Below are 20,399 nucleotides of genomic sequence, written 5' to 3'. Positions count from 1 at the left end.
TAAAGAATTCACCTATCAAACATCTTTATACATACTTAAAAGACAGTTGAAACATAATAATCAATTAATTATTTAACATTTGATTAGATATATAGGTAAAAGTAAGATTGCATACGTGACAATACACTCAGAATTGTAAAGCAGCACCCTTTTGTTTCTTTTCACCACCCAATTCGAAATGCTTACATCTCTTCAAGACTAATTGAGCCTTAGTCTTACAAGCGACACATTCCAATCTTAAGACAACCTTCTTGGTAGTCTTAGCTTTCTTGTGGAAAACAGGCTTGGTTTGACCACCGAAACCAGATTGTTTACGGTCATAACGTCTCTTACCTTGAGCAAACAAAGAGGCCTTACCAGCTTTGTATTGGGTAACCTTGTGTTGAGTGTGCTTACGACAGTTTCTACCCTTACAGTAGGTCTTTCTGGTCTTTGGAACGTTAACTGTTTGAATAATATTGATGTGATATCATCTTTGTTGTTAGTATTTATGCTTCCGATTATGATTGCTGTACTTGGATTGGCAAAATTCGTGTTAAAAAAGACATGTTCATTGATCAATGTTCTCGACGTCATCTGTGTTCTAATAATTGATATGCTTATACTGACTGTTTCTCTCTCAATACTGAATCGTCTAATACATGTAGTTTGTTCATTGCATGGAAATGGAGCTTCCTACCCATACATTCAGGTATAGTGAGTTAAAACATGGTATATTGTAATTTATTATTAATGCTCAAATATCTGTTGTTATGTCCAATTCTTTCGTGTGATATCCCTCATCGACTCGATCACTGCCTTTCCATTCCTCCGTTGTTTTCGCCATCCTCTGGTGTGCATTACATACCCATTGTGACTGCTAGTTTCTTGTTTATCTGAAGACTTCACCTGTCAAACGCAGCTACTAGACACCTTTAATAAGCCTAGTCGATATTTCAGTATCAGTATATCCTTCCTTCGCGACTTCCTCTCGCTGAATTTTCAGAAATTTCAGATCTCAAAATTTCAAATTTCACAAAAAAATAAAATTTTCAAAAACAAAAAGGAAGATGCACGGATGTAATAGCAGTCTCAGAGGCACGGGTGGTTTGATTGATAAACAGTCTTACAGAATTATAAGGCTAAGGCTAAACTACTTCACTCTCGATCACTCAACCGCTGCTTAGCCACAGGAATCACTTCAGAATCATCCACATACACCAGATTCTCCTGCACCCGTCGCTGGTTGAAAGGGTACCCACACTTCTCGTCGGGACATATCACCATCGCATAGTTTTGCTGTATCAGACACTTCTGGAGCACGCTGCCACAATCAGGGCATAATGGCGGACTCTTCTTTGTTGTGTTTGCACCCTTCTTCTTCTTGATATTGTTCGTAGTTACTGTCATTGTTGCTTGCCTCTATATTCAGATGCTTACGTTGAATATCGATCTTTAAATCTTTCTATTAGAAGCTCATCTGAATCTGAAAAAATTTAAATGTGGCTCCGAAAATGAAAAATAAAATGACAGGAATTGAAATAAAATTGTATAAAACCCACCATAAGGGATCTAATCGTAATCTAACATAGCCACAACAAACCATGCCAAGAGTAGGTCCAGAAACTTTCAAAAGACTACAAAACGACCCTTCATGCATCCGAAACATCTGTATTGTGGCTCACGTGGATCATGGTAAGACATCCCTCTCGGACTCTCTCCTCGCATCCAACGGGATCATATCGCAACGTCTCGCTGGTAAGATTAGGTTCTTGGACTCCAGACCGGATGAACAAATACGTGGGATTACGATGGAATCTTCTGCCATCTCCCTTTATTTCAGAGTCTTGCATAAGAACCCGCTGGGCGAGGATAAGGATCCTTTGGTTAATGAACATTTGATTAACTTGATCGATTCTCCAGGACACATCGACTTTTCTAGTGAAGTGAGTGCTGCTTCTAGATTATGTGACGGTGCCGTCGTATTGGTCGATGTTGTGGAGGGGGTTTGTTCTCAAACCATTACTGTGTTGAGACAATGTTGGACAGAGAAACTGAAACCTATATTGGTGTTAAATAAGATTGATAGATTGATTGTGGAGTTGCAATTGACCCCACAGGAGGCATTCTTGCATTTAAATAGAGTCATCGAACAAGTGAATTCTGTTATTGGATCCTTCTTTGCGGGGGAGAGACAATTGGAGGATTCATCTTGGAGAGAACGGTTGGAAAGTAATGCTGAGGCGGAATTTGTAGAAAAGGACGATTCAGATATTTATTTCAACCCAGCCGATAATAATGTCATATTTGCATCCGCTGTGGATGGATGGGGGTTCAATATTGGTCAATTGGCAAAATTTTATGAAGCTAAATTGGGGGCCAAGAGAGAAAACTTACAAAAAGTTCTTTGGGGTGATTTTTTTATGGATCCAAAGACTAAGAAAATTATAAATAATAAGGGACTCAAGGGAAGATCTTTGAAACCACTATTTGTTTCATTGATCTTGGATAACATTTGGAAGATCTATGAGAATGTTGTTGTAGAAAGAAATACAGACATGATTGAGAAGATTACAAATGCTCTTCAGATTAAATTACAACCCCGTGACCTTAGATCAAAGGATGACAAGCAATTACTAAAGACCATAATGGGTCAGTGGTTACCTGTGAGTACCGCTGTTTTATTAACAGTCATTGAAAAGCTACCATCTCCCTTGAATTCTCAAGAGACAAGATTAGAAACAATTCTGGGAGAAGAACATGATCCCACTTCAATGGATCCAAAACTATTAGCTGCTATGAAAGAATGTGATAGAAATGGACCAGTTTGTGCATATGTTTCTAAGATGATTTCCATACCAAGAGAGGAATTACCGATTACTCCTTCCGATAACACCTCTTCTTCGGCAGATAATTTTATGGAAAGAAATAGAAGGGCCAGAGAGGAAGTATTGAATGCAGCCAAGAGAGCTGAGATGGTAGAAAAGATGGCTAATATGAAATTAAAAGATGAACAAGAAAAGAAGATGAAACAACAACAAGAAGATGAAGAAAACGATTTATATAAGCGTGCCAAGGACACTGTTATGACACCTGAGATCGACACTAAGAAACATTCCGGTGCTTCTCATCCTTCGAAAGTAGATAAAAGTAGTGATACTTTTGAAATCATTACCGAGCCAGCACCAGCTTTAGATCTTGGATTTGAATATGAAATGGAAGATGAAGAAAATGATAATGGACTAGTGCCTGATTTTGTACCAACTGATGTAGACCCTAATGATCCATTAGCTTCAATGTTTGAATATGAAGAGGAGGATCCATTCGCCACCACAACAACAATTACTCCTAACGTCGAGGAAAGTGAAGAAGATATCTTTGATGAAAGTGAGGAAGTGCTAATTGGGTTTGCTAGAATCTACAGTGGTTCTATAAGTGTTGGTCAAGAAATTTCTGTACTTGGACCAAAGTATGATCCAAAGAATCCCACGGAACATATTCATACTGCTACTGTCACCTGTCTATATCTATTTATGGGTAAAGAACTTGTTCCCTTAGATACATGCCCATCAGGGAATATTGTCGGTATCGGTGGTTTAGCAGGGAAGATTTTAAAGAACGGTACTTTAGTTCAAAAGGATGTTCAAGGTGTGAATCTAGCTGGTGTTAATTTCCATTCTACTCCAATTGTTCGTGTAGCAGTTGAGCCAGCAAACCCAGTCGAGATGGGGAAACTAGTCCGTGGGTTAAAGCTGTTAGATCAGGCTGATCCTTGTGTGGAAACGTATGTCTCCGATACGGGTGAACAAATCTTATGCACTGCTGGTGAATTGCATCTCGAAAGATGTTTGAAAGATTTAACGGAAAGGTTTGCAGGTATTGAAATAACCCATTCAGAGCCAGCGATTCCATACAGGGAAACGTTTTTATCCACGCCAGATATGAATCCAGTGAAGAATAACGACCTGGGAAGAGGACGCACAGAATTAGTATTAGGACCTTATAAAATGACTTTGAAGACTATTCCATTGCATGACGACATAACAAAGTTCTTAGAAGCTCATGAGGCAAATATCAAGAATATTATTAGTGAATCCTCCTCTGAGTCACAACTTGCCAATGTTGACACCATTAGAGATTCCTTTATATCTCATTTAAGACAACTTTTAGAAGATGATGAGAAGAGTAAGCTTGCTTTACAGGGTTGTATCTCTAAAATTGCTGCATTTGGACCTAAGAGAACAGGTTGTAATATCCTGATGTCAGAAAATAGGCTATTAAATAGTTTATTCGAATCCAGAGTTGGCACCTTTGACTATGCAGATTCTATTTTGAATGGGTTCCAGCTTTCAGTTAATGAAGGTCCATTAGCAAACGAACCTGTACAAGGTATGTGTGTTATCGTCGAAGACATTCATGAAATGGATAAAGCTGAACTTGCAAATCTAGATGATCCTTATTATCAGACAAATATTCCAAATTTGTCTGGTAGGTTTATTACTTCTACAAGAGACAGTATCCATGAATCCTTCCTAGATTGGTCACCTAGAATAATGTGGGCTATGTACACTTGTGATGTTCAAACGTCGGTTGAAGTATTAGGGAAAGTCTACGCAGTTATTCAACAAAGACAAGGGAAAATTATTTCAGAGGAGATGAAAGAAGGTACTCCATTTTTCCAGGTTGTTGCACAAATTCCTGTTGTCGAAGCATTTGGATTGAGTGAAGATATTAGAAAGAAAACATCTGGGTCAGCTCAACCACAATTGGTATTTTCCGGGTTCGAATGTATTGATATGGACCCATTCTGGGTTCCAACAACTGAAGAGGAGTTGGAAGAGTTGGGTGATACAGCAGACAAGGAAAATATAGCTCGTAGACATATGAATTCCATCAGAAAACGCAAGGGTTTGTTTGTAGAGGAAAAAGTCATCGAAAATGCCGAAAAACAACGTACTTTGAAGAGAAATTAGAGCCTTTAATTGATATTTAGCATAAAAAAGGTTTTTAGTATTTACGTACTATAGTATAGTCCATTTTTGTTCTTATTATCTGTGTTGTGTGCTAACGTAATTAATGACGGTTTTTTTTTGGCTACACAATTTTTTTTCTCTTGCGAGATCTGAAGAAACAATAGATCGCTAAAACAAAGTGGTAACTTTATATGTCGAATTATTAATATTTACGCTATATTTTGGTTAAAAGAGATATCCAAGTAAATACTATTAATATTGAAACCAGTCTTATCTTTCTTACGTGATCAGGTTACCAAAATCCATTGATTAAAAAACGAGAAAACCTGTCCCAGAAAAGAAGAAAAATCAATGAGCTCATCATCCACTAAGAATAAGAGCACAAAAAGCAACAACAATAACAACAATACATCAATAGAGCTTGTTTCTGAAGATGGTCCTATGCCTATAAATATAATGATGCAGGAAGGTGTGAAAGCATTAACCAAGATCTTATCTAACCAGTTACAAGATAGGAAAGTGTTTGATAACCCTCAACAATCGATGCAATTCGTGATAAGAAACACCGGTGGTAAAATTATTAAAGACTCATCACATAATGGTACTTCACCTCAAAAACAAAACGGCAAGATGACTTCTGACGATGAAATTGTAGAGTTGGATAATCAAAGCAACTATCATGTTAACGATAAATCGGCTACTACTTTACAATCCAATGTCTTAAATAATGATGACGTCCAGAATTTCTTGGATGAAGAATTTCAAGATCCTGAATTGCATTTAGATGATGAAGAGGGCGAAATAATATTTGATTATGAGACACACGATTTAATGGATGCACCAGATGGTATTGGTGAAAGAATCTCTCAAATGATCGAATCAGTATTGCCAAATGGCTTCCCAAAGGATGCACACGGAAGGCTCCATGCAGTTGTCAACGGAGATGAGTTGAACATTACTGAGGAAGGTGATGGCGGAGATGATGAGCATAATCAACATATACGACCACAATATGCACCTCCAAATGGGAGAGCATTGAATCAAACATCAATGAGGCGACATGAATATGATGATCATGCAGACGCTGAGGGAGCGGAAGAAGATATTGATGAAGAACTATTTGAACATGAAGGATGTTGTCCTCACCATCAACGTCATGGTCAATTATCAGAATTTCGAAATTACAATTACCACGATTTTGAATACCTACCATCACAAGTGAAGCAACCTCCAAATTTTTCTGTTCTTCTTGAACAAGGGAAACCTATGTGTATGTTCTGTGAGTATTATATGGTCTTTGGAGAACCTCCCAGAAATATGATCAAATGGTACAATCGAACATATGGTTATAATCGTCTGCCGCACTCTAATGATAGACACCATAATCATAATCATAACCATAACCATCGAAAGAGAAATCGTTAATTTACTCAACAAAGTTACGTTATTATATAAGTTTCTATAGAATACCATGAACAAAAAAAATGTAATAAATTAGAAACCATCGATAGGCAGTTTATGTATGATTTTTAAAAGAATTATAGATAAATGTGGAATATATAATTGTTTCTGTCCATTTTGCTTTAATTGCGACTACATTGTAGCCAAGAAGATGGGATTGCCTGAACCATTATGTCTCCTATCTTTTCTAGATTCATACTCATGTAAGGACATGCACATACAAGTCAATACTTGGGTATTCCAAGGAACATTTAAAATGCCATCATTAATACCTTCCTTATCATCGATAACCTCTGTGGTTTCATTAATATCTAAATTTGCCAATCTCATGGTTCTCTTTTTCGGAATCACTGTGGCTCTATCATCTGAATACCTCGCCCATATTGGTAAATGTCCCAAGGGTCTTGTCGTAGTGGATCTCTCCTGTTCATCATATTCTTCTGATGTCCTGCAAGTCATGTAAGAGGGAAAATTATCATCCAGTACAAGTAACTTAATGTAAGAAGACCCGAATGGGGAAGCTAATCCAGTGGTACCATACCATCTTAAATGCAAATCACCCAACGTAGTGTCAGTATTCCTTCTCGTAGAATAAGAAACCATTCGTTCAGTGACGAAGTTATTAAACACAAAACTGTCCTCAATTCTTTCTTGGTTGATAATATCTCTATAGATGGTACAGAATTCAATCTTATAAATTGCAAACGAGTCATCTTTGGCCTTGAAAACCAATTCATCATGGTCTTTGATAACAGTTGTTTCATCATCTTCTTCATTATTACGTCGTATGAGAACGTATTTATAGATCTTCATTAATGGAGTACATCTTCCACTGAACATGGATTTGACAGCATTGGATGAAATCACATGGAACAAAGGTACCCCTAATGCTGTTTGAGGATCCACATGATCGAACCTTCTCTTGTTGTTCAAATATGTTTCGAATGACCTTTCCGAGGGGAAAGCAAAGAATCCTCTGGTTAGAAGAATGGAAACGAAGGGGACCGATCTGGTAGCGATAAATGAGGGACATCTATTGACGAAGCCAAGTCGTTCCAGGTCCCCAATGGTAGAATTATCGGATGCAGTGGTTAAAAGAGTGGCATCATCATTGAATTCGTTTGCCCCCAGCATCGTGGATTGGTCATCCTCATCGTTTGGGGTTGATTCTGTCTCGATGATGGCGGTATTGTGATGAAGTTGTGGATGAGACCTACGACGGTTCCCTATCAAAGCTCTGACTCGATCCATTGGTCAGTTCAGCGGGTTTTGCTGAATGAGATGGAACAGTTGTAAGTCTCCTGCTCCTTGGCTCGATTAAAAGATGTTGAGTTTTTATCCTTGAGCGAATGTTTAAAGGATCTCAAAAGTCCACATTTAAGAACCTTTACTGAAAGTATAAGTCAGGGGAATAGTAGAAACTATTGAAATATATTTCAGTGCTACATTTATATGTTAAAAGTACTACTAAGATTATTAATTATCTTGTCAATTGAGGCAGTCGGCCAGCATTAACATTGAGTTAACGCCTTTTATGTAAGACATTCACAGAATGGTCGCAATAACTGGTTCAAGGGTTAGCATTCAAATGGATGCAGACATTGGATACAACTGTTTGGTTGTTTGGTCTGGATGAAGTGTTTCTAAGAGATGGATAGATGGTTTCAGTGATCATATTCTCGAGTTGTTTTCTGACGCGTGAAAATTCATTGATGGATGGGATCTGGCAAATAAACAAACATAACAGGTCAGAGAAGTCATCTGCTACTCAATCAGCACAGCACCAATCATCCAACCACGCCAAGACATGGGTCTAGATGAGGAGAAGATTAAGAAACGTCTCTCGCAGATAGAAATTGATATCGACGAAATGAACGCCATGATCGATGAGAACCTGCAATTGAACCAACAGGAAAAGGAGAAGGAACAAGAAATAGATGCAGTCCATAATGAACCGTCCACATCAGAGGAGGAGGTGCAGCATCCAGAAGAGCCTAAATGGGAAAGAGAGGAAGTGAATGATGAGGAAAAGGAACTCGACCAAGTGGAACTTGATGAGGATACGAACGATGGGGAAAAATCTCATCAGGAAGATGATTCAGCCGAGAAACTCATTGATAATGATACCCCAGTAAGTGAAGTTCCGTTAACTGAGAATGAAGAAGGAAAGCATGAGGTTTCAAAAGAGAATGAAGAAAAACCGCTTGATGTCTCTGAAACTCTAGCACAAGATGATAATAAACCTGCTGAACCCATCATTGAGCAAAAGGTTGTGGAAAAAGAAGAGGAACAGCCACCTCAGAAGATAGAAGAACAAACTGTCGAGAAAGAGAAGCCTGAAAAGCCTACCGATTCTGAAGAATGGGAAGAAACTGAAGGTGAGGCAAGTACTGATGATAATGACGAAGAACAAGAAGAAGTAGAAGACGAAGAAGAAAGTGACACCTCAGGGAGTTCCGAATATGAAGAAGTAACAGCATCCTCAGAGGAAGAAGAAGACGAAGAAACTTCGGAGGAGGAGGAGGAAGAAGAGGAGGAAGAAGACGAAACAGATGATAAAAAAGAAGCTACACCAGTATTAATTAATGGCCACATGATACCAGAACATCAAGAGAACCAAGAACCCACAAACTCAGAGCCAACGTTGAAGCATAAACCAAATCCAATCCCAATTGAGGACTCGCCATCGATGGTAACAAATCTAAAAGTGCAAGAGTTGAAGAAGAAACTATTAGATGAAGCTGCAGAAAAATCCAATACTACTTCTACACCTTTATCTACTCAAAAGAATAATGGGGACCATATTCCAGGAAAACTTACCAAAGTAATTCAAAATATAAATGGGAACAATAGTACCGTTGAGAAACAAACTGTATCATCGCCCTTTGAACCACAATCCAAGATTTTCCTTCCTAAGAAGTCCGATTCTACCACCAGTAACAATAATAAGGATGTATCACCAACCACTATGCGACGTCCTACAAACCCATTCCGAGTTGTATCTGTAGGAGGTAGTGACAAACATAGCCCAAGCACAAGTCGTAATGTGTCCATGGAGAAGCCAAGAACACCAGTGGAATGGGAGAACGACTCAGTAGCAAAATTGCAAAAAACACATGAACAGTTGATATTAAAATGCACCAAGTTACAAAAGGAGATAAATTATTTGACGGAGTTAAACCATAAGGGATCGTTGGATTTAGAAGATGGTAGGAAACTGACCAACGCGTTAGCCAAGTTACAGGAGTATCTAGATCGAAAGACGAAAGAGAGATACGAAGTCGGGGTGCTGCTAAGCAGACGTCTCAGAAGAGAGATCAACCGTGGTGAGAACGGGGAATTCTGGGTCGGGACCAAGTGATAGAGCCGGTATGTAACCAAGTAGTTTATGTAGAGACAATACATCAAGTTTTAGTATAGTTGTGAGTTGTTGCTTTATTACAGTCGCAAACATCGCCAAGCGATTCATTCATTTCAACAAAGGAAAATAGAAATGACGTGGAAAATTTTGGATAAATAAGCAAAAAGTAAGTTATAGATAAACACTAGGAACAACAACGTCTACCAAACAACCGACTCAGGACGTGCTTTTTCATATAGGAACGACAATATCCAGTCAAAGCATCAACTGGTCTCCGATTTAATTGTCTCGCTGTCATCATTTGTCCGTTTGTTTATCAATCCGGGGAATCTACGAGATTATAAGCTAAAATAACAACCTAATTCAAACAAGGTACAGAAAAATAGCTGTACTTAGATTCTACTAAATCCATTACATTGTTATAAAGAGAACGTACCATTTAAGACAAGCCTAGATATTCAAAGCAACCATGGATACACAACGTTCTGGTAAATCAGTTTCATCATTTGATTTGGAACCAAATCCATTCGAACAAAGTTTCAGCACAACGTCTGTCCCATCAGGACAAGCATATGTGAAGAAAGAGGAAATACCTGATAGTGCTACATTTGCATTAAATAATGTGCCGCCACAGAATCAATCCATGGAGAGGACTAGCAATCTAAGCATATCTGATATGACAGTTGCAACATCAGCTAACCAGAATAGTTCATCAAATAGTGCGACAACTCAAGAAGAAAAGAAGGGATCACCTATGCTGTTTAGTTCACAACGCCCACCAACAATAACAAGTCCAGGTATGCTCACGCCAGGTGGATCCAAACGCCTTCCACCTTTACTTTTATCACCAAACCAAATGCAACAGGCAAATTCAAATCCATCAGCTTTATTAGCCCCACCTTCAGCGGGATCATTATTGGCAACAACTATGTCTCCCTTAATAAGTCAAAACAATAGAGGATCTACCACATCCACAGGAAATGAAGCTCCTAACGACGTAACTAATAGCAACACCACTAGTAGTATAAAGCATTCCATGGAGGGTCAATTAACTAGTTTTATGTTTAATTTACCAAAGACTGGCTTAACCCCCAATGAATCGAGCATAAGGACAGGGTTGACGCCAGGAATAATGGGGCAAAATTTTTCATATCCCATATTACCATCAATCTCACAGACTGGATTATCATCATCGGAAGGTACAACGGCCGCGTCAAATCCCAATATTGCATCTAATGCAACTAATGGAGGGGTATTAACCCAAAATACTATCAATGGCCCGTTTACACCGGGAATCACTTCCATCCTAGGGTTGAACCCTAATGCTTCGCCTACAAGCACAACCAATGCAATTAATAATACATCAAATAATGCTATTACTTCTCAAGGACTCACACAGCACACAACCAAGACGACGACAACAGCGGCAACTGCAAACAAGAAAAGGAAAAGAAGTTACACAACTACAAATACAAACAGTAGGAAATCCTCGATTAAAGATTATCCCACTTTCAACGAAAAAAGTGAAGACATAAATGATAATGATAACACAAATTATGATAATGAAGATGAGCAAGATCGTAAGAGGAAAGAGTTCCTTGAAAGAAACCGTGTAGCAGCATCTAAATTCAGAAAACGTAAGAAGGAATACATTAAGAAAATTGAGAATGATTTAAATTTTTATGAAGTAGAATATGCAGATTATACAAAGATGATGCAAAGATTTGTTGGTGTTATTCCTTCACAAGATAATAACAATGCTTCAACGTATATGGATCCCAATTCATTAATTGGGGCACTGGAAAAATCTGTTTCTACTAATGATGTACAGTCTTCAATGGCCTTAATTGCACAAATGAAGAGAATGCTAACTCAAACTAAATTTTATCAAAGAAAGGGAACTAATCCGAAGGCACATAATGGAGATGGGATTGATAATGCTAACGGTACCAGTAAAAATTCAATAAGTTCTTTGGACGAGCAATCAAGACGTACATCTTTGATACCAAATTATACAAATCCTAATTCGAATTCAAGCAATTTCCCAAGTTCTACTGCAGGCATAGACACGAATAATACTAATGTTGGTACTAATGATACTAGCAATGGAACAGGATACTCGTAGATGACACACATCTCAACCACCATCTTATAAACAAAACAATATTCAAACATTTATATATATTATTTAAATAGATTTATAAATTTTAGAAGAGAACGGAACTCATTAATTTTTTCCAATGGGAATCGCCCTATCATGACTCTTTTTCATACTTTCTGGATGACTTGGACTTTGAAATCGAGGAAAAACAGAGAAACAGAGATTCAGTATCTAAAAGATATTCATCTGTAGCTTTAAGAAGATATCATCTCCAGCAACTCAATAAGCAATGAGTTATAATTATTTGAAGGCAGCCAAGAAGATTGTTTGTATCGGCCGTAATTATGCAGCTCACATCAAGGAACTAAACAGCGCCACTCCAAAGCAACCATTCTTTTTCCTTAAGCCCTCCTCGAGCATAGTGACACCATTTGATATCAGGCACAAGGAATCGAAAATCTTACCTGAAGATTCCAGTTTCCATGGCCTAAATGAAGATGGATCCAACCCAGGCCCCATCTATATCCCAAAAGGTGTGCTAGTTCATCACGAAGTAGAATTGGCAATCGTTATGGACAAATATGTATCAAATGCACAACCTGGGGACATCAAAGCTAATGATGTTTTTAATTACATCAAGGGTATTTCATTGGCATTTGATTTGACGGGACGTAATGTTCAATTCGAAGCCAAGAAGAAGGGACTTCCATGGTCAATTGCTAAGGGGTTCGATACTTTCCTACCCATCTCGCATTTTATTCCAAAGGATCAATTGATTCAAGATAAGGAAAACTTACAGGACGCTTTTAGACTAGTTTGCAAAGTCAATGGGAGCGTCAGACAAGACGGCGATTCCAGTTTGATGCTTAATCCCTTGCATAAAATTATTCAAGTGATTTCAACAATGGTATCTTTGGAGCCAGGTGATATCATTTTGACTGGGACACCAGAGGGTGTTGGTGAAGTGAAAATCGGCGATGTGATATCTGGTGAATTATTCTATAACGGGAAACAAGTAGTAGACATGAAATTTGAGTGCAAAGAACGTCCAGGACCTTACGAATACAGAGAAACCTGACCAGATCGGATCAAACCACAGCAGATAAATTTAGATAGTAGTTCTTATAAACTAAATACAAGTATTACTTAACTCATCGGTATCAACCCTAGGGTACAACCTTTATGACCTAGGGTCTGACGCGAACAAAACAAAACAAAATGGACACTTTAATGGAACGAAAATAGATGTCATAGGAGAATTAATAATATTAAGCAGTTCCACAATACAAACCTTAGTTAGGGAACTAGGTGAACCGAGCGTCGTCAAGTGGAAGACTTATACAAGGAAATTAGTGTTGGTACAGACCCAGGCAAAATTATCTTGCTATCGTCAGTTTATATCTCGAGAAATTGCTTTTTACATAGAGAAAGCGAACATTCTAACATCCTGAATTGACTCTAGATTTACCTAAAACCTATCGTTCAAGTGACCCTCCACTTAAAATAACGTAAAATCTCGATGAAAGCTATTTTAACTCACGGGAAGACGATACTGTCAAACAGAACCTCGATGGTGAAGATGGCCACCGGGAGACAATTGCGTGATAGGACTTCCATATTATGGAATAGGAAATTCTCAAGTAATATGTTTATAAATCAGAACTCCAAAAGGTCAGATAACTTAGTGAATCGTGCAAAGGCTGCTGCAGTAAACAAAAAAGCAGTTAGTCCGATCTTAATGAAATGGGCCGTTTTTACCGGTGTTACTTTAGTGATTGGAACCATTTTATTAGTCGCTAGAAATGAACAATTGGATGCAATGCATGAGAACGCCAATGAGAATGATGAAATAAATAAGAACAAGAAAAAATATAAACGAATTAAAATCTTTAACAATGATTGGTTATTCTTTTGCTATTCTACGCTACCACTGAATGCTATTTCTCGTTTATGGGGGAAGGTGAATTCTTTAACTCTACCGCTTTGGTTGCGACCCATTGGTTATCAATTCTATTCTTATTTATTCAATGTCAACCTGGATGAAATGGAAGATCCTAATTTTGCTCATTATGCTAACCTATCCGAATTCTTCTATCGTAATATTAAACCTGAAGTAAGACCAATATCTCCTGGGGAAAACGTTATTGTCTGTCCCAGTGATGGTCAGATATTACAAATTGGTATTATTGATTCAGATACTGGTGCCATCGAACAGGTTAAAGGGTTGACATATTCCATCAAAGAATTTTTGGGTACTCACTCGGATCCACTTATGTTTAAGAGTGAATCCAACTTAAATCTAAGATCGGAAGAAGTTAAACATAAAGAGTTTGCTGAAGAACATGAATTTAATTTAGCACAAGTTCCAACTGGAGAACTAGAGGATCCACGGTATATTAATATTAAAAATGAAGGTGATAAATCCCTACAACAATTCCAATCTGGGGCATCCAAAACAGTGAAATTACTAAGTGAATTATCACTAAGCTATCCATCTTATAGAATGGCATCCACTGATCCGGTGGATACAGAACTATATTTCGCAGTGATCTATTTGGCACCTGGTGATTATCACCATTTCCATTCGCCAATTGATTGGGTATGTAAAGTGCGTCGTCATTTTCCAGGTGATCTTTTCTCAGTTGCTCCGTACTTCCAAAGAAATTTCCCAAATCTTTTCGTATTAAATGAACGTGTCTCATTACTAGGTTATTGGAAACATGGATTTTTTAGTATGACCCCTGTAGGTGCCACCAATGTTGGTTCTATTAAACTGAATTTTGATAAAGAATTGGTGACAAATGTAAAGAGAAATAAACATAAAGATCCACATATTTGTTATGAAGCCATATATGAGAATGCAAGCAAGATACTTGGTGGGATGCCACTAATGAAGGGTGAAGAAATGGGTGGCTTTGAGTTAGGTAGTACAGTTGTATTATGCTTTGAAGCACCAACTAATTTTAAATTTAATTTGAAGGTGGGTGATAAAGTTAAGATGGGTCAGACATTGGGTAAAGCGGAATAAAAAAAATAAAAGTTGTTCTGCTACGTATATATAAACTTTGCATTATTATTATTCTTCCTTTCCTTTTATCTATAGTAAACTAATTTCTAATTATTCTATAAGTTTGTTTTTGACGTCGCAGCTTCACGTTTCAGGTCTTCAAGATAAAATTGATTAGTAGTTATAATCTTTTTTCTATAATGTAAACATTTAAAGAGGTCGGTTTATCTATATATATATATAAGGAGATATACTCCAAATATCAAGGCTTGGTTTGTCAATGTCACAAGTGTTCATTTCTCCACAGCTCCAGTTCATAGTCTACCACATTTCCTTTATTGACGTCTGAAAATGTCATATTTTGGTTCAACGTTTCTGATATACTAATCGGGCGGCCTTCATTAGAAAAAGCGGTTTCTAGTTCAATGACTGTCTCATTTCCAACATTTAATCTTTCAAACAAACTAGACGCAAATCTAGGTGCTTCCACAGCCGGATGGTCCTCTAGATCATTTATTTTTCTCTTTAGCGTAGATTGAAGGTCTTTAGTATTGTCAAACATCTCATTTTCATTAGCCGAATCATTATTTAAGCGTGGTTTGATATAGATTACTGTACCGCTGTTAAAATATAGTTCAGGTCGAATGTCTTCATCAAATTCAATTTCCAATGGGAAATAATCTTTTGACGAGACTGATATTTTTCTTATAAGTCTAATATCTGGTAGCAAGCATGGGGAAATGACTTCTCTTGAAAGTAATTCGCCGTCATTGCTTGACCGCTGAATAATATTAACAGGAACATTGTCGAGTACGTTACCTGTAATAGAGTCTTTGACCACCAGACATCGTGATTCGATGCTCATACTCCAGAAGTATTTCAAGCAATCTTCTAGCGGGCCATCAATCATATATAGGGGTAAGACTGATAATATAAGGTATGCTGTAGTGGACACACTAGAAGTGTTTAAAGCATATTGACCAGAGCCTAAAAATAAGAATCCCAATGCAAGATTCGTGGAAATATATTTTGGAATATGGTACTCAAAATCGGTACCTTCGTCTTCACCTAAGTCGTTTTTTCCACTGACAGGATCATCATCGTCGCTGTTATAGTCGCTATCACCTGGGTTTGCCGTGTTACTGTCAGGCGACCCTGTATCGTCCGAGGGTTCGCGTAGATCTCTCGATGCTTCTGAACATACGCGGTCCGTCTCTTCTTCGATGTCGGCATTCCTACTGGCGTATAGGTCTGAGTTGACACCTAAGATTGTTTCATGAAGATATCTTATTCTTTTAAGAACTTCTAAATCACCAGTTGAGCACATTACCATACTTACGGAAATGATTAATATGTTTACCAGGATGGTTAGGGAATTTATGATCGACCGGAAATCAGGCGCACGTTTTCCAGGATATTGGTAAAATGGAATAAATCTATCAATTAACAATAAAAGATTGTCTCGGACTTCAAAAGATCCACTTGAAGAATATTTAATACCAACTGATAAGGCTCGTCCAGCAATTATAAAGTAGATCGGAACAATGTCTGAGTCAAAATTGGAAATTTTTTCCTTATCGATTTTATCTAACAAGAACGAAAGGTTGCTGTTAACTGAATTCCACATAATCATATGATATGACCATTCTCTAAACAGAAACATTTCGGGATGTCCATTCTGAGGTCTTGTTAAGTCCATATCAGGTCTTAGTTTTGATGCAATTCCATAATTATTTGATTTTAGGAAAATAAGAATAAGTGCCATAACCGCCCCGATATGACTGGCTTCGGGTATCCATGAGGGTTCTACATCATAAACGTCTGTTACTATTGAAATCAGTGATTCTATTAATTCGGTAGATACTCTATCCTTTGCTGTTGAAAAATCAGGAATAGGTAACGGTTCCTCGTCCATATCTTCTAGATCTTCATCACTATTAGACTGTGAGTTATCACAGCGATTTTTTCCGTAAGCGTTCATATTTATTAATCCTAAGGCTATACCAGCACCTATCCTGTAGCTCTCATTCACTTGCGATTCATCATTCACATTTACCATTGATGAAATTTGAGATAACAATAGATCACTCATTCGCTTGTGTCGCGAATTCTGGTAGAGTAGTCCCAAACCTACTAAACTAACGGTCTGGACCCCAATATTTATATTTAAATCACTTGAACCAGGAGGGAGTAAGGCAACGATATGGACACTCAAAACTTTTGTTAACTTCAAATCCATTGTTTCTTTTAAACTGGCGCACATACCTAATAAGAGACCAACACTTACATGTGTATTCTTTGGACTCAGATAATTGTAAACATGCCACTCTTCAAGATTCTTCAAATGGCCATTCAGTCCTAGCCCCAACAGAAACCCACCATGCTGAGCATCTAGTTCTTGAGGTTTGTTAAAAACGATCCAACTTCCAGTGATGTTCGATGTTTGCCTAGAAATTGATAATCCAGAGTTTACACCTGTATGAAACTGTCCCATTAGGACTAAGTCTTTTATGGATTCTTCATCAGGTGACATTCTTGTTCCATCAGGGAATATAAAGGACAAATTTAGCTCTTTATGAGACCATTTTTGGGTTGATAATGGAGATTCAGAAGCATATAAAATGGCACTCCTTCCCAATGCAGCATAACATGTTCTTACACTTGTTATACTGATAATTACCTTCTTTCTCTGTAATAAAATACCATAATCAGCCTCTTTTGGCATGAATAGTATTCTTTGTGTACGATTATAATCTAATAGTGACAATATTTGGTAATATCTTCGATCTTGTGGAAATAGTTGGTCTGCATGTATATTAGTGAAGGCAGTATCAAAATTATTGTTTCTTTCCCCGTTTGTTCCCTTTTGTGTGGAAAATAAGTTACTATCCTCTCCAGATGACTGCATTGCATCTTTCACAACATCTGATATGATATCGTATATATTGGGTGGCCTCTCATTGATGTTTCTTATTGCTTTTATCCTGTTACATAGTAGACGTTGTTTCGAGTTGTCTCTTTGTAATCCAGAAGTAGGATTTTTTCCATACTTTATTCTCTTAATATTCGAAACTGATATTTCTAAATCAGGTCTTGATAAGACAGATAAATCAACATCCTTGGTTATTTGTGATAGCTTACTTTCAATTATTCTTATGGTGGTCTTTAGTGGAGTTAATACGCCAAGTGGGAATGTCTCTAATTCTAAATGTGTTATCGCCAATTCAGTTAAAATATCAAGAATATCTGCATCAGAATAACCGTAGGAATGAGTTAATTCATATAGTCTCAATAGTTTAAAACATCTTGGTGTAATTAACAAATCAATACTTGCGTCTGCATTGACAAGCCTGGAGAAAGTTATAAACCGCGTAATTGGAATTTTGCTATTTTTCGTTATGCTATAAAGTGATTTCATTATTGAGGGAGGTTCGTCAGTTGGTAAAGTAAATTTGACGTCTGAGTTGAGGGGTTTACTTGACGTGTTAAAGGAAAGCTGGTAATATTGCTTCCAGTTTGCAGGCCAATTCATAGCTTCCATTGCAAACTGTAGAAATTCAGTTAAAACGTTTACATCATTTTCACAAAAAATATCTAGTAATAGTTCTTCTCGAATTAAATGTAAGCCCACTACCATTCTTGGTAGCATCTCTACTAAAGATAGATTGCGCAAGTTATTAAAGAGTGAATTTAAAAATAAGTCAGGATATCCCTGTGAATCAGTTGAGTTCATAATCAAGTTTTGCAAAATCATTTTTAAACATTGAAATTCCAAGGTAGTTAGAGGTAGATCCTTCATCTCTTGCTGATTTTTCAGTACCTCAAATGTATATTGCCACATGTATGCCAACGAGTAATAAATTGTTGGATGACAAACCCAGAAGAAAGCTTTAAAACATAGTGATACTAAGGTCGTTGATGGAGGAAGAAAAAAATCTCTGTCGTTAATTAAAAGATCTATTGGATTTTTATGATTATCCTGATCATATATTCTTGCTTTAGTTAAAGGTGAAGATATTTGTAGAAATGGATTGTACAGTGAAAAAAATCTTTCTCGCTCATCTATATGGGTACGTACGAGTGTTCCCGATAAATTATCATGATAATAGGGATTAAGGTCCATAAATGGTTCTGACATATCAACATTGGATAATGATATCATTTCTGGTAATGATTCACCATATTTTCTAAATGATGGCGACTCAATCACACCCGGTATTAGTTTTATAAGCCAAATCTTGCTGAATTGGGAGGAAGGGTGAAATATAATCAGGGCCTCCTGCATGTCGTAAGTTAAAGGAATATATTTTAAAGGAGTTTCTTTCAAGCAAAGAGTAGAAGGGAGAGCTAGTGACGATATTTTAGTAAGTACAATATCTTTTGAAAGAATTGCCTGGCCAGAATCTTCTTGAATGGCTTGGAATGGGGAATTAAGATTGAAGTCGACATTCGGTGATATTATGGCAGAATTACTCATGCGATCTAAAGTGGCGGAAAGGCTTCGTTTCGTAAAATTCTGAGAACTTATTCGATGATCCTCTCTACTTAATAATGATGATATGTCGTCGTTGTCGTTGTTAGTTGTGTTCATTGAAGTGGATCTTCTATTTAATAATGATATTTTTCGTAAATTTTTGTTGTTATGGCTACTATAATCGTTTGACGTTGTAGCACCAGATATACTTTGATAATCATTTTGAGACTTATTAAGTGGGTATTGTTGTTTGCTTGAAAGAATTTGGGTGTAATATAAATTTAGGGTCAAAGTCGTCTCATCGAACAACGCAGTTATTGAGAATTTATCGGTTCTTGGGAAGGAGACCATTGTGAGGTTCTGTAGTTCTTCTTGAGATTGTTTTACTGAGAAGAATAAAAACCCAAAGGCCGCCATCGGATCAGTTAATGTAATAAATTTGTATTGCTGTTCTGTATTATCCCATTCAAGAGTTGCACCACTCTTCCTTTCTAAAATCAGGCCATGACAATAGAAAAATGCATTGGATATTGAGAATGGAAAGCATACACATGTAGAGTCTCCGGACTTCAGATAGTACACATGTGCAGTGTCTTGAAGAACGATCACGAGACAATCTGAAGCCTTTTCGAAATCAACCACACCAGCATTAATAATTGGTTCTCCAAACTTAAAACGTTTAATGCATTGACCACCAACAAACCATTCCAATATCTGCTCCGATGGATCAATCCAAATTTCACCTCGACCTTTGGGATCTTGTCTGAAACGTTCATAAAGACCATTCTTTAACAAATTTTGCGTTGAAGTCCTCATCTAATCAGAAATATCCCTACGACTGCCCCGTTTCGTTTCCCTTTCGTCAGTTTCTGGAACTGTGAATTATTTGAGCTGTTGGAACAATGATCCCATCACAAAGACACTGTTATTTACTAGTTGTAAATTCGAAGATTCATCTGGAGTTTTCTCCGACGGATAACATAATTACCGTCGGGAATATGTCTGACCCTTTAAAAAAGTTCGTTTGGCATATATATATATCC

At 37.3% G+C, this 20,399-nt stretch overlaps 10 protein-coding genes across 10 annotated transcripts; 6 read left to right on the top strand and 4 right to left on the bottom strand.

Annotated features, from left to right (window-relative positions):
• Positions 1–127: 127 nt before the first annotated feature.
• On the bottom strand, positions 128–851 carry RPL42A (60S ribosomal protein eL42; the record flags this gene model as incomplete). Its single annotated transcript, XM_003677398.1, has 2 exons — positions 128–444; positions 848–851. The coding sequence occupies 2 exons, from the start codon at positions 849–851 to the stop codon at positions 128–130; spliced, it is 321 nt and encodes a 106-aa protein (XP_003677446.1).
• A 286-nt stretch (positions 852–1,137) lies between these two features.
• Positions 1,138–1,389, bottom strand: NCAS0G02050 (uncharacterized protein; the record flags this gene model as incomplete). Its single annotated transcript, XM_003677397.1, has 1 exon — positions 1,138–1,389. The coding sequence occupies one exon, from the start codon at positions 1,387–1,389 to the stop codon at positions 1,138–1,140; it is 252 nt and encodes an 83-aa protein (XP_003677445.1).
• A 194-nt stretch (positions 1,390–1,583) lies between these two features.
• On the top strand, positions 1,584–4,952 carry RIA1 (GTPase RIA1; the record flags this gene model as incomplete). Its single annotated transcript, XM_003677396.1, has 1 exon — positions 1,584–4,952. One exon carries the CDS (start codon positions 1,584–1,586, stop codon positions 4,950–4,952), a length of 3,369 nt encoding a protein of 1,122 aa, XP_003677444.1.
• Positions 4,953–5,303: 351 nt separating this feature from the next.
• Positions 5,304–6,377, top strand: IBD2 (Ibd2p; the record flags this gene model as incomplete). Its single annotated transcript, XM_003677395.1, has 1 exon — positions 5,304–6,377. One exon carries the CDS (start codon positions 5,304–5,306, stop codon positions 6,375–6,377), a length of 1,074 nt encoding a protein of 357 aa, XP_003677443.1.
• Positions 6,378–6,545: 168 nt separating this feature from the next.
• On the bottom strand, positions 6,546–7,664 carry NCAS0G02020 (uncharacterized protein; the record flags this gene model as incomplete). Its single annotated transcript, XM_003677394.1, has 1 exon — positions 6,546–7,664. The coding sequence occupies one exon, from the start codon at positions 7,662–7,664 to the stop codon at positions 6,546–6,548; it is 1,119 nt and encodes a 372-aa protein (XP_003677442.1).
• Positions 7,665–8,220: 556 nt separating this feature from the next.
• BNI5 (Bni5p) lies at positions 8,221–9,774 on the top strand (the record flags this gene model as incomplete). The annotated part of the gene is made up of 1 exon (XM_003677393.1): positions 8,221–9,774. The coding sequence occupies one exon, from the start codon at positions 8,221–8,223 to the stop codon at positions 9,772–9,774; it is 1,554 nt and encodes a 517-aa protein (XP_003677441.1).
• Positions 9,775–10,243: 469 nt separating this feature from the next.
• Positions 10,244–11,899, top strand: SKO1 (Sko1p; the record flags this gene model as incomplete). Its single annotated transcript, XM_003677392.1, has 1 exon — positions 10,244–11,899. One exon carries the CDS (start codon positions 10,244–10,246, stop codon positions 11,897–11,899), a length of 1,656 nt encoding a protein of 551 aa, XP_003677440.1.
• Positions 11,900–12,164: 265 nt separating this feature from the next.
• Positions 12,165–12,953, top strand: FMP41 (Fmp41p; the record flags this gene model as incomplete). Its single annotated transcript, XM_003677391.1, has 1 exon — positions 12,165–12,953. The coding sequence occupies one exon, from the start codon at positions 12,165–12,167 to the stop codon at positions 12,951–12,953; it is 789 nt and encodes a 262-aa protein (XP_003677439.1).
• Positions 12,954–13,394: 441 nt separating this feature from the next.
• On the top strand, positions 13,395–14,903 carry PSD1 (phosphatidylserine decarboxylase 1; the record flags this gene model as incomplete). Its single annotated transcript, XM_003677390.1, has 1 exon — positions 13,395–14,903. The coding sequence occupies one exon, from the start codon at positions 13,395–13,397 to the stop codon at positions 14,901–14,903; it is 1,509 nt and encodes a 502-aa protein (XP_003677438.1).
• A 262-nt stretch (positions 14,904–15,165) lies between these two features.
• On the bottom strand, positions 15,166–20,172 carry APC1 (anaphase promoting complex subunit 1; the record flags this gene model as incomplete). Its single annotated transcript, XM_003677389.1, has 1 exon — positions 15,166–20,172. The coding sequence occupies one exon, from the start codon at positions 20,170–20,172 to the stop codon at positions 15,166–15,168; it is 5,007 nt and encodes a 1,668-aa protein (XP_003677437.1).
• Between the last annotated feature and the right edge of the window lie 227 nt (positions 20,173–20,399).

Source organism: Naumovozyma castellii, chromosome 7 (assembly GCF_000237345.1).
Source record: "Naumovozyma castellii chromosome 7, complete genome".
Taxonomy (NCBI): Eukaryota; Fungi; Ascomycota; class Saccharomycetes; order Saccharomycetales; family Saccharomycetaceae; genus Naumovozyma; species Naumovozyma castellii.
Note: the sequence above shows the minus strand (reverse complement) of the source record. Positions and strands in the feature narration are given on the sequence as shown.